The sequence below is a fragment of the Oryzias latipes genome, chromosome 4 (assembly GCF_002234675.1).
Source record: "Oryzias latipes chromosome 4, ASM223467v1".
Lineage (NCBI taxonomy): Eukaryota > Metazoa > Chordata > Actinopteri > Beloniformes > Adrianichthyidae > Oryzias > Oryzias latipes.
Genome location: NC_019862.2, coordinates 2872339 through 2885001, shown reverse-complemented (window position 1 = coordinate 2885001; position 12663 = coordinate 2872339). Strand labels below are relative to the sequence as shown.

Genomic DNA, 12663 nt, shown 5'->3' with positions numbered 1-12663 from the left:
ACACCAGTGGTTTCCAACAAATCCTCGGATCTAGGTGGCACATTTTAAGATGGCAGATATGAAGAAGTTGGTTGATGATTGGTTTTGATCCCAGCAATGGAATTTCAGTCTTCATGCTGGTGAAAAACTCCTGTTTTGGTCTAAGTGAAACATTTTTCGGGTTAGCTTTGGTCCTGCTTCTTCAGCTTTCTTAACAGGTCATTGAGAAATCCAAAACGCGACTCCTTGACAGCAGCTGTAGGGCTCAGCCTTGTTGTTTGGAATCTGACTTCAGAACAGCGTCACTGTCCCAACCTAAAAATAGCTGAGTGAGCGACAGGCGGTCCACCTCGGTGACTCGGCAAAGACATTTTGCCGTGCTGTTCCCTACTTCACGTCGATGAAAGCTGCAGCTTCCGTCGGCCTTTACTGTTTTTTACTGGAGGGATGAGCCACAGGGGCTGCGCTGGGCTGTGGTGGTAAGTTTTTTTGGTTTATTTTCAGGTCTTTTGGTGCTATTTAAACACTTGATGACAAGAAATGACTCTGCTGTTGGCTGCAGGATGTAAACAACGATAAAACCCTACTATTTCTATCAGTGTTTGGAAGTTGTTAAAGGAAAAAAGGATAAAAGAGAGAGGCCCTCATCAACAAAAGGCCTTCTTTATACACATGACAGAAAGAAAAGAGCAGGATCTGTTGTCCACTTTGTTCATTAACATCTCTGTGAAGATTCTGTAAATAGTGATCAAATGGTTTTCCTATTTCCAGTCAAATTCCAATGGCCGTTTGCACGGGTCACCTTTGAAAATGGGCGTTCTTTTTTTCTGCTTTCACTCTTCTAGGTAAGCGCTGACGCCTGCTGCTAACATTCACTCCGCACTAAGGTTGAACATGGTGCGCAATGTGGATGACCTGGACTTCTGCCTGTCCTCCCATCCTCAAAGCATCCTGGAAGGCTTGCGCTCGCTTTGCTCTCACCCCAAACTTGTAGATGTGACTCTGAGTGCGGGCGGGAGGGATTTCCCTTGTCATCGGGGAGTCCTGGCTCTCTGCAGCATGTATTTCCGCTCCATGTTCTCAGGGGACTTTGTGGAGAGCATAGCTGCACGCGTGGAGCTTCATGATGTCAACCCTGATATTCTGGGTTGTTTGCTTGAGTTTGCCTACACGGGGAAGCTGACTATCAACCAGAGCAATGTGGAGGGCTTGATCCGCACCTCCAGCCAGCTGCAGTTCCAGACGGTTCGAACCGTGTGCAGCCGCTACCTGCAGCACCAAATCGACGCGACCAACTGCCTGGGGATCTTGGAGTTCGGGGAGATCCACGGCTGTCCGGAGGTGGTGGCCAAAGCGTGGGCTTTCCTACTGGGGAATTTTGAAGCTGTTCAACAGGATGAGGAGTTTCTGTTAATGGAGAAAGACAGGCTGGTGTCCTGCTTGTCTGATGAAGGGCTTCAGGTCCGGTCAGAGTGCACTCGTGTGGAAGCCGTCCTCAAATGGGTTGGGCACCGGAAGGAGTCTCGACTCTGCTACCTACCCGAACTCCTCACTTTTTCGCGCGTCTCTTTGCTTGGTCCAAACTATCTGGCTGACAACCTGCTAAAGCACAGTCTGATTCAAGCCTGCACCAGCTGCAGGGACTTTGTAGAGAGGATTCACAGACAGGTTAGTGACGTTACACACGCCTTCGCCTTTTGTCCTGCTGCCATTCCCAGACTCAAAGAGCCTCTTCACCTTTTTCAGAAAATGGATTTAGCCCCAGAGTGTTCTGACCAGGACAACCCTCAGAGTCCTCAACCAAACCTGCAGGAGGTGCTGTTTGTGATGGGTGGCCGCTCACTGGATGAGTCAGATAATGAGGAGGAGTCAGATGAAGATGAAGACAGAGACCCAAGGCTTCAGAGACTAATGTCCGCCAACTGTGCCTTCTACAATACAAAGACAAGTACGAACTTTCTAACAACTGCTTTGTTGGTTTAGTTTAGCCAGAGTTTGCTGGAAACACCTGATGTGGATTAGGCAGATTCTGGGCTTTTGTTCAAATGTTGGTCGTGGTCACATGATGGTCTGGACGTCATGAAACAGAGTCCTCGCAGCCCTGGCTAGTTGGAATTGGAGATTTTTTACACGATGAAGCAAGGGGTTGCTGAATTTCTGAAATTTGATTATGTGATTGGTCAGAAGAGGCAAGTTTCTTTAACAAGTAAGAAATGCCTGACCTCTGCCTCAGAGTCACCTAAATGTCCTCAGAATTCTGTTTCCAACTTGAATTAACTTCATAAACACAGTTAGCAGAACGGCATTTATGCATTTTTCTTTGTAGCTGACCTCAGACTCTGAATGAAACTTATGATCCTTCTCTGCAGAAAAGTGGCACGAGCTGCCTAACTTTCCCAATCCTGATAAATGGGGTTACTCTTTGGTGTCTTTGAACAACGATGTGTACGTTACAGGTGGGTAAACCTCCCAAATCCTAAAAAATCTTCAAAAGCAAGAGGGAAATGCTGAGTTTCTGATGAAGGAAATCCATGTTAGAATTCTCATGAAGTGTTTTTGTTTGTCTGACAGGAGGCTCCCGGGGTTCAAACACTAACACATGGTCCACCACAGAGACCTGGAAGTACGTCACGAAGGAGGGGAGGTGGGTCACTGTGGCGCCCATGCTGCGGCCTCGGACAAACCACACGTCAGCCACGCTCAACGGAGAGATTTATGTCATTGGAGGTAAGAAAGCTCCAATCTGTGCTCACTACATGTATGCAGTTCTCAACGTCTTCTCGTGAATTCTGGGTATTTGTTCTCTTCAGGAACAACATCGGAGCGAGTTGAGGTTGAGCATTATGATCCTTACAACAACACTTGGACCTTAACGTGTCCGGCCTTGAAATATGTAACTAACTTTACGGCGACAGCCTGCCACGGGAAGCTGTACGTCATCGGATCGTGTGCCGTGAAGTTCAACGCACTGACCATGCAGTGCTACAACCCCGTCATTGGTGAGGATGGATGTCTGAGCCGTTTCTTCCTGCTGACTGATAATGTCCTTAAAACAAGAAAGAACTGTGATGAAAATGCGTGTAGGAACTTTGATTAAAAAGAGGTATTGTTTAAAACTGTACCGTGGCGATCCAAAAGTCTCAGTGGCTGAGAGTTTTCAGGGTGCATGGGCTGGAGAAGGACCCAAAGACGGGCTCCAGGATGCAGCTGTGGGATCAGAAACCAGAGGGACAAACAAGGGAATGGAATAGTTAGCAACATTATAGCAGCAAAATCTAAAACGTCAACAAGAATGAGGCCAGAAAGAGCATAAACAAAAAAACCTTTCAAAATAAAACAGGAAGCTAAGGCAAAAAGATACTACATTACGTATATGTGTAGTTTCCATCTTTATGTGTTTACTCAATTATTATAATATAGCTTTATCTTTGGTTAATACTAGGTATTTAAAAACTGCCTTAAAATGGAACTGAAAAGTTTTATCATTTCTGGGTTTTACAGATAGCTGGATCAGTGTTTGGTCCTCCTTTATCCCTAAATACCTGTCTTCTCCCCGCGCGACCTGCATGGATGGAACTATATATCTGGTGGCTGACAACACAAAGAAAGTCTACTCATATGATCCAGAGGCCAACATATGGCAGAAGGTCAGCTAAGGATTTGCTATTTGCAGAAAAATGGGTACTTCTTCCCGTGTGACAGCTTCTGTGTGGCTTTCAGGTCCAGCAGGTTCACACGCTGCACGAGAACGGCGGCCTGGTAACCTTGAGCGGAAAGCTGTTTGTCACTGGGGGCCACTGGAAAGGAATGGAAGGGGACTATGGTGTAGAAGTGGAAGTCTACAACCGAGCATCCAACACTTGGGATGTGGAGTGCTTTCTGCCCAGGCTTTGGTTCTACAGTGGCGTCTGCACCATCTTCCTGGATCCGTCTCAGTGGAGGGAGCTCTTTCCTGTGGGCGTGTGAATCCCTTTCGGTGAAATGGTCGTGTTGTGTAAACGTTTGCGTTAGGGCTGTGATTGTAAATAAAGTGAAATAAAAGTGTAAGTTTCTCCCCCGAGGCAGCGGTGTGATCATTAACCCTCTGGAATCCAGCAGTTTCTTTCACTGTGGGAACGTCTAAACCACCCCTCTGTTACCCGGGCAACGTTGTGGAGGCACTCGGTTTCCATGGCAACGTGGCGGAACTCAAGGATTTGACACGGCCGTTGTGCTTTCCAAACTTTCTTAGGTTTGAAAAGTATCAAACATACTTACATTTCTTCCAGGGTTTATTTTCTTTTCCGTTTTGTGTTTTTGAGCTACTTCCTGTTGTTAGAAGGAACTCTGCTAACTTTATTGGCACAGCGCTGTGGAGCTTTGAACGTTATTGTGGGACCTGGATCCTTGTTAGTTTAGTAATGAGCTGTGAAGAGGAGCGGCGCTCGCCGGGCCTGGAGGCTGTGATTCAGGTTAGTTTGGTTGGTTTTTACTCTGAACTTCATCTTTAAAGTCACAGTCCTCTGAACTATGGAAGGATGAAGAAATAGTCCAGGAGGATGCTAAATGGAGAAAAACAAGAAAAGTTCTCATGATGTTCACTTGTTGTAGAAAGTTGCTCCTGAGTTTGAGGGACCATGAGAAGGTTTCGACCGCTGAGGTTCAGGCTTCAGGAGGGAGTCCAGAGACCTGGACACAAACATGCAGCAAAGGCCTCAGCAGGAAAGAAACGCTCAGAGAACACAGATGTTGAAAAGAAAACATTTTTAATTGCGTCAAATGAATTAGATTTGCTTTTAAACTAACTTTAAATGACCTTTTTTGAAAATGTTTTGGGCTTTAATCTGTCCCTTCAAGACTAATTATGTTCGCTGACAAGATGTAGACTTAAAAAACTTTAAGTTAAAGAGCCTACGTCATGCTTTTCTTAAGCCTATCAGAGTATATTCATATATATGATCATATATTTGGCACACTAAAGAACGATTTTTTAAGGAAATATGAGTTATTTTTACAGCTCATTTTGCTACCTGGAAGTAAGACGACTTGATCTCTGAGGCTCCCAGAGTCGGATTCAGCTGCATGTCTGTGTTTGACTCTCCAAAACAAACAACACTAAACTTTTGCAAAGATTAATGTGCATGTAGTGCATATAAAGGAAAGTGTTAAGCCGCTAGCTCCGTGGAGAATGTGTGTGTGTGTTAGCGTGGGGGCTATGCTGGCAGCGCAGACTCTTCCTGGAAGGGGCTGTTCCTCACTTTGTGACATCACAATGTGAGAACCCACTCGTTTACATGGATCAGCAGGGGTTTCTGCTTAGAGAGCAGGTTTTTAGAGGAATACTCAGAAATATGTGAATGGATCAAAATACCGCTTTGAGGTTGATTATTGGTGGGCTGCAAACACAGCCGCAGTCAGGAACCATTTGGTGGATTAACTCCCCAATCCAACCCTGTAATGCTGAGTGTCAAGCAGGGAGGCTGGTCTTTGTTATTACTTGGCCTGGATTTGACTCGCATCCTTGCAGGACACCACAAGGCCACTGAGCTGGTAACTATGGAAGCCCAAGCTTACATTTAGCCAGTGTGGGCAAACACATGTGGGGCCACCAGAGAACTGCCCACTTTTAAACCATATGGAACCCACCTGGCCTTGCTGGCTAGGGTGGAGAGCCTATTCTACCACACAGAATAGTTTGCAACAATAATATATATATAGAGAGAGACAGGAATCAAAAACTCTCTGTTCATATTCTGTGTGAGATTTCTTTGGTTTGTCTGAATTGTGGGATGCTTGGATTGTAGAAGCTGGAGGAATCTCTTCTTCACCCCGAGGACATCTCAGGAGAAAGAAGTCTGACAGTCCAAGTGGATGAAGGAGAGGCTGGAGGCACAGCAATACCCATCTTCACTCGCATCCGCCAGATCATCACGAGCAACCTGGCTGGAGGAGAGGAGGCCCTGGCAGGTATGCATCCACGCTACACGAGAACTCATTTGTGTTAAGACGCTTTGGTCTGATCTGTTCGCCCATCCCAGGTGCCAGCTCAGAGATCTGTGAGATGGAGGAGAGCAGGACTGTTGGGGAGCAGCCGTCTTCCAGCCAGCTGGACCAGCTGCCAATCAAATGCAGTGGTGACAAACAGAGGGTAGGGGCGCCTCAGGGCAGCAGCCCATTCTCAACCCAAGGTCAAACAGATGTTTATTTGCATTCTCAGTGTCTGTTTAGGATGTGCTGTCCCAGTTCATGCTCGCTATGACAAAAGTTCCTTGGAATCCCAGGAAAAAGTCAACTGGAGGGAAAGTGCTGTTGATGCACACTGCAGTCAGTTCAACAAGGTTAAACAGGAAATGAGGACTTTTCAAAATAAACAACAATGTAAATGTGGGGGAGCAACACTTTGTTATTATTCATGCATGTATTTCTAAACTCTTTTCTCCTCCTTAACATTTCTGCGCTGTGTTGGGGAAAGTAATTGCACCCCTCATAGGAGTTTGAGCCGCTGAACTGATATACTTCTGTTTACCGACAAGATCAAGGAGGTCAGCCACAGTCAAGCATTCACTGCAAAAACTGCCTGAGTGTGTAGTATTGGCTACTGTAAACAAAATACAGCTCTTCTTGGGTTTTTTTCTTTAGCAAGATAAGCCTTTGAAAAAGGGGCAATAATCAGGAAAACAGGGAAAATGCTCTATAAGGTCATATTTTAGTTTATAAGTACAAATCAGGGAATACTGTCTATTTTGTGGGGGGGGGGGGGGGGGGGGGGGACGTGAAGGATAATGGAATATTTTTTTACTTTGACACACAAAGGTGTACAGTGATCCCTTGATTATCGCGGGGGTTACGTTCCAAATAGAACCCGTGATAAGCAAAATCCGTGAAGTAGAAACCTTTATTTTTTTTACAATTATTATACAATGAAATTCACTATTATACATTGAAAAGAAAGAACAAACCATTTAACAGGCTAAGTCAATTGTTTTTTTAACAAATAAAAGTACTTTAGAAACGTTTTTTCAACAAATAACTTCTGTAGTGTGCTGTCAAATAATAATTTCAATCATCGATAAGAACAGAAGGCTTTAAATTGCGGAGATTAGCCCCGCCCACCGCGACCCGAGTGGATTAAACGGAAGAAAATTTAAAATGATTATGAAAAAAATAAAAAAGTACAGTGGGACAGATAGTGACTCCGGTCTTCTTTTTCACTGCTCTTCATACTGAGCCGCTGCATCCTCTGCAGCGTTTTTTCCTTCTGAAGCCCGCGGTGCAGCTGCAGGTGTGTTTGTTCGGGAGAGGAACATAGTGATAGGCAGTTGTTGTCGCTCTTTTTTCTTCTTTGCTATAAGATCCTTATACACCGACATGCCCCCATCGATTATGTTGGAGAACTGTAATGAACGGCTCATCAAAGGGTCCCATTCTTGAGCTATTCGCTGTGTGACTTTTTAGCCAATCAGAATGCAGAACACAATGCACAATCCAAATCCGTGAAGTAGCGAAACCGTGAAAAGTAAACCGTGATATAGCAAGGGATCACTGTATACATAAAGTTCTTTTTTGTGCATTCTTATCACATGATTCTCTTTGTGCTCTTTTAGTTTAAAATGCTTGCATAAGACATTTTCTTGAACACTCAGCTGCTCCCTGAGTGTTGAACCAAATCCGTCTGCCAGACAATAACAAATAGAAAAGCCATTATTGAAGGATATAAAGAACAGCGAAACAACAAGACTTTCCAACACATCTCAGTTCACGTTAAAAACATCCCATCAGAGCAGGACAGAAGGAGTTTGTTTTGATTCCTCTGGATCAGGGACTAAAATAATCTTTTCAATCATTGTACTGAACACAACCGATGTGTGTTTTTATGTAACTGTGTACATGACGTCCAAGTCATGCGTGCTCAGCCATTCCACACAAACATGCAGCTGCCATCATGAAAAAACCCTCAAAGCTCAACAAACTATCAAATGGATCAAGGTTTTATCTATTCAAACAGTCAATAAACACACGAAGCTCATCCAGCTCTTTGGAAGTTTTTCATTTTCCTCATACTCACAAGAGTAAACGCCAAACATCAGAGTAAATGAGCGTTGATGCAGCTGGTTCCTCCCTTGAAGCTGAGCCACAGCTGCCTGTTTTCTGTCTTTGTCATGTTGTCTCAGAAAATGACATCTTCATTGCAAGCACTTGAGGGTTGTGTTGATTTTTCTGTGTTGAGCTGTTAGAGAACCAAAGATACATGGAAACTAAGGTCCTTTGGAGTGCTTAAAGGCCAGAAGAGTCACTTTGACAGACGGCGCTAAAATGTCTCCACAGTTCAAACTGCTGTTTTCCTCTCTGCTGTGGGACGGACAGATGTTTAGAACCGGAAAACAAGGATATCCCGGCTGAGTTGAGGCGGCACGCTGGCTGGTTTGTGTGTCGGATGACCGCTGCAGGTTAACAAAGTGGTTCGGTGAATGAGATCCATTCTGAGAGGCTTCTTTAGTGCTTGCAACAAAAAACAACAACAATCTGCTTTAACAGACAGCTGAACAGTCCTGGCTGAGGGATGTCTGCCACCAGCTGCCATGCAGCAATGCTTCATGGGAATGCAAACTCACAAGTTTCACTGCCAGCCAACAAAGATTTTCAGTTCCCGGGCTTGCAGTTTCCGTCAGCTTTCAACATGCTGAGTCTCTCGTTTTCCCTTCCAACTCAACTCTGCTCTTCAAGGTTGCAGTTTGCTTGAAACAAGAGCAAACTCTGAGCTCTCAAGGGAAATTGTAAAAATGATGACCAGTCCCTTCAGCCTGAGCTTAAACGCCTTTCTTATTTCTGATCAAAGTATTCCAGTAAAAACCTCAGGAGTGTAATAGACTTCTCATGTTACTTTAAAGACGTGCATACTTCTCCGTCCTCTTAGCACGTCAAAAAGCATGTGAAGTCTTAAACTGACGGGGTGGACCCAAGTGTGTGGAGGTTTTATATGGCATTGTCCTTGAAGGGGGGGGGGGGGGGGGGGGCATGTGTTAAGTGCTGCAGGAGCAGCGCGTGCCTGTGAGCACATGCTGGGTAATATTAGGCAGACGCTTCTCCATAGATCATGTGGATCCCCATACGCCGCAGCAGCAGCTGCTCTCATGCGTGACCAGAAAGTTCCCTTCCCCCCCGTTTGTTATCCCACGTTGTGTAATTTCAGTTAGTGATGATACATAAACAGCGTTCACAATCAGCTGGGGCTCTTTCACACAGTCAGCACTCTGGGGGTAATGTGAGGGGGGGGGGGGCAGGGCAGGGCAGGGCTTGTTATTCAAGTAGGATAGTACGTTTCTGGGCTGCTTGGGGGCTGTGGACATCCGCTCCAGCTGTGTTTAGGAATCTGACAGATAGTACACTCCATTAATTCCCTTTATTAAGCCTCTGGGTCCAGGCCAAGCCAGAGAAAACGATTGCAGCTGTAACCCCTCACATGCTGCCTGGACGGTGCACGCATGGCCAGATGTCGCTGCGGATAAAAAAGGGATCTGAGGTTGTTGACTCTCTTGTAGATTTGCTGAAAGTGTGTAAAAGCTCAAGTATGGACCCCCACTGCTTGTTTTTCTGTCATGGAAGTGGGAGAGATCCAAACTGGAAAAGTTTTCCGTCAAACCTGACCTGAATATCTGAATAGCAGCTCTTCAGCTGGAGTCACGTTTAGGTCAAACATGTTTTTGCTTTTTGTTGTTTTTCTCTTTTTATTACAAATCTGTCACATGAAGAAGGCAGCACATTTTGGCCCAAACACCAAAGCCTCACAGGCTCTTCCAAACGCTCCTCTTGTTGCTTGTTGGCAGTTGGATCAAAGCAAGTTTATCCTTTCATGCTTCTTGAATCGTTTATTAAAAGAGACAATACAAGGCGTGGCACAAATCATGACTATAAGTAGATTCAAAACGATCCTTTAAGCCAAACTTTTACAGCCCTAAACGTCTTGTACCAAAGAAAAGAGAATATAAACTCCAGTTATTCTGGAAAGCACAGAACTCACAAGGTGTGTTTCCATTAAACATGTGCGCAAAAACACAGTTACACTGTTTCCATGAAATCATACTTATGTGAATAAACACAAACTAAGTCACGCCAAGTCATTCGAAACACGGTGACGGATGTGAACAATATTTTGATTGACAGCAGATACATTCACATTTCTGCTTCTAGTGCTCATCATCATCTGTCAAAGGAGACGTCGGCGTCTTCTTCAGGCGGTGGAGCGGCGAGCTCCTTTTATGTGGGAGGGGCTAGGGATGAAGCCATTTTGGGAAATGATGGTTGGTGATTTTTACAGAGGAGCTGTGGATCCAACAATTCCACACGACGCGCTCAACTTTATACTGTATGATCTGTGTGATGCTGTGTGACGTCTGGTGGCGCCCGCTGTGCAGCGCCCAAGGCAGCCAGTTCCTTCCAAGAAGCGCATCACCATCCGGCTGTTGGTCACGTGACTGATTTAATTTGAAGAAAGTTTTCCCAATGCCCAATGGAGATATCTGTCTATGTGGATACTCCTCAAAAACCCCCTCCTCCAAGCGCAAAGACCTTTTTTCAATAAAGGTTTTTTTTAAAATGTTCATGTTTCCATTAGGCAAATTTATGATGGCATATCAAACATGTGCAATTTGACAGTCAATTGAAACGCAGCTATTAAAGAGGGCCTTTGGTTTCTGAAGATTGAAACAAAATGCCACTAGGCAACCAGAGAGTCGGGCTTTGGTGGGACCGGGACACGTGTGTGATCCATGGAGGCTGCTCAACAGTCATTAGGCACAGCAAACAATTTACAGACCCACACTGACCCCCACTGTGACCTCCTGCTTTTGGGCAGATGAACATTTGCTCCTCTCCTCTGGCTGTGTAATCCTCCCTGATGTGGTGTGTTGTGAAGAACAGGTTGGGCTCACATGGATGTCAGGGTGAAGAAGTTTAGTGATGCAAGCAAGAGAGTAGACGATGAAAATGAGGGTGTCCATACCAAACTATCAGGACGCCCTCCTGAGAGTTTCCTGGACGAAGCGTGGCTAATCTGTAGCAGGACCCAGCCTGCTGCTTTACAGCTGACTGGGGAAAAATTCCGGAAAAGCACGTGTTGTCGTGGAGTTGCAGCGAGGTTCTGGGAAGGAGCCGGCGTGCCGCAGCAATGCATGAAAAAGCACCAAAACCTCACATTAATTTATGCTGAGGAGCTCAGGGGCCCAAATGAGGACACCTGGTTACAGCAGTGACAGCTGGAGGGACTGAACTCGCTTATCTGTGAAAGACTGATGACCTTCCAGCTGTGCAGAGGCTGGTGTTCGCTGTGCTCAGGTTGTTCTTTTGATTTAGGGTAGAAGGAACCACACACCCCAGAGAACACAAAAAAACCTTCTTTAGAAAACCGTTTGGGTTGCTTTGAGTGGGTTTTTAGAAATGATGAATTTCTACAGGGTTTCTGAAATGCTGTCAAACCTTGAGGTGTCACTCTGTGTCTGCATCTAAACTTCAGACACAAGCAGGTCTGCAGTTTCCAGCTGTCTGCAGGAGCTGCAGCAGTTTGCGGTGTTCCCCGCCTCCACTGTTCCCTGCTGCTGGCCCTGTGGCTGTCACCTCAACAGCGGGCAGGAGAGACATTTCTCTGCAGTGAAAAACACCAGAAGCACGGAGCCCAGTGCGTGATTTTCATGTCATTTGAAGTACAAATGTTTGAAAAGAGCATTTAAAAGTGTGTTAATAGCAGCAGCAGAGCGACTGAGCCGAAGCTGAACACTGGAACCATTGTCCTGGCTCTCCTGGAGCCTGCTGGAGAGATTAAACACCCAGAAAAAAGATGAGGTACAGAGCAGAGGGAGGGGCAGGGAGGGGGTCGCAGGGTTGATTTGAAGAGCTTGGATGTTAGTTTGGAGGCTTTCAGAGGGAGGGGGCTGCTCTCCTGCACTACACGAGGACTCGGTAAGGGCAGCTGGAGGCATGCAGCATGTTGGAGCTCTCCAGAGCCATGTGGTTTGTGTTAGTGAGGACAGGGCGTCTGGCACCAGCACATAGAGTGGGTGGTGCAGATGGAGTTTTGGGTGTATGAGGTTGAGAGGTTACAGATTTGATTTTCAGATATGAAAGAGAATGTGAAACTCCTCGATGAGAAAGGCCAGGAGGTGTCTCTGTTTTCACATGCAAGTGACAGCTGCAGCTAATCATGCAGGAACACCTACTCAGCACGCACACATGAACAGTGAGCCTGTTGTATCGCTGACAGCCACACCGGAAGGACCATCTCCTCTCAAGAGTGTGTACGCTTTTTAAAAACTGCAGTGCTTCCATGTCTAATCATCTCATTTAGCTTCTGCTTAAACACGCTGGAGCTCTCACTAACAAGTTCCATGAATAATTCAATCCCATCAAACAGCTGAGTGCCTGATTCTGTTTAAAAGTCAAAGAATCAGAGCCGGCAGAGATATCAGTAAATTCAGACATCTGCTGTTGTTATGTGCATCTCACTGAGGCAAGATTTGTTGCAACTCCATCCAGCTGGATCAGAAGCCGCTGCTGGACTCACATGTGGCCAGTGGACCGCCACGCAACTCCACGATGAAGAAGACATGCTCGCTAATACGCTGCACACCTGCCAAGGAGCACAGAAGCACAAGCCCGACGTGTTCAGAAACAAGTGGCTCTCAAAATTCAGACGTGTGAAACACTAAAAGTTTG

At 45.7% G+C, this 12663-nt stretch overlaps 2 protein-coding genes and 1 long non-coding RNA gene across 7 annotated transcripts in view; 2 read left to right on the top strand and 1 right to left on the bottom strand.

Annotated features, from left to right (window-relative positions):
- The first annotated feature begins 325 nt into the window (after positions 1 to 325).
- klhl30 (kelch like family member 30) lies at positions 326 to 4040 on the top strand. The gene is made up of 8 exons (XM_011473694.3): positions 326 to 458; positions 825 to 1647; positions 1726 to 1927; positions 2349 to 2435; positions 2551 to 2706; positions 2790 to 2978; positions 3481 to 3626; positions 3700 to 4040. Exons 2-8 carry the CDS (start codon positions 874 to 876, stop codon positions 3943 to 3945), a joined length of 1800 nt encoding a protein of 599 aa, XP_011471996.1. The 5' UTR covers positions 326 to 458; positions 825 to 873; the 3' UTR covers positions 3946 to 4040.
- On the bottom strand, positions 2675 to 8900 carry LOC110015052. The gene is made up of 4 exons (XR_002873134.1): positions 8024 to 8900; positions 4237 to 4647; positions 3102 to 3186; positions 2675 to 3025 (listed from the first exon to the last, which is right to left on the bottom strand). It is a non-coding gene; the product is annotated as an uncharacterized LOC110015052 (long non-coding RNA).
- Positions 4231 to 12663, top strand: part of LOC101165296 (rootletin) — a 29417-nt gene continuing 20984 nt past the window's right edge. For all 5 annotated transcript variants that reach the window (XM_020702901.1, XM_011473906.2, XM_020702900.1 and 2 more), the window contains exons 1-3: positions 4231 to 4430; positions 5763 to 5925; positions 5997 to 6106. In XM_020702901.1, coding sequence (XP_020558560.1) covers positions 4380 to 4430; positions 5763 to 5925; positions 5997 to 6106 — 324 coding nt within the window. In that variant the 5' untranslated portion in view covers positions 4231 to 4379. The remainder of the gene's footprint in view (positions 4431 to 5762; positions 5926 to 5996; positions 6107 to 12663) is intronic.

Coding starts and splice junctions, on each gene's coding strand:
- klhl30 (XM_011473694.3), top strand. CDS start 874: ATGGTGCGCAATGTGGATGACCTGGACTTCTGCCTGTCCTCCCATCCT. Junction 1,928..2,348: donor CTTCTACAATACAAAGACAA/GTACGAACTTTC, acceptor CCTTCTCTGCAG/AAAAGTGGCACGAGCTGCCT. Junction 3,627..3,699: donor AGGCCAACATATGGCAGAAG/GTCAGCTAAGGA, acceptor TGTGGCTTTCAG/GTCCAGCAGGTTCACACGCT.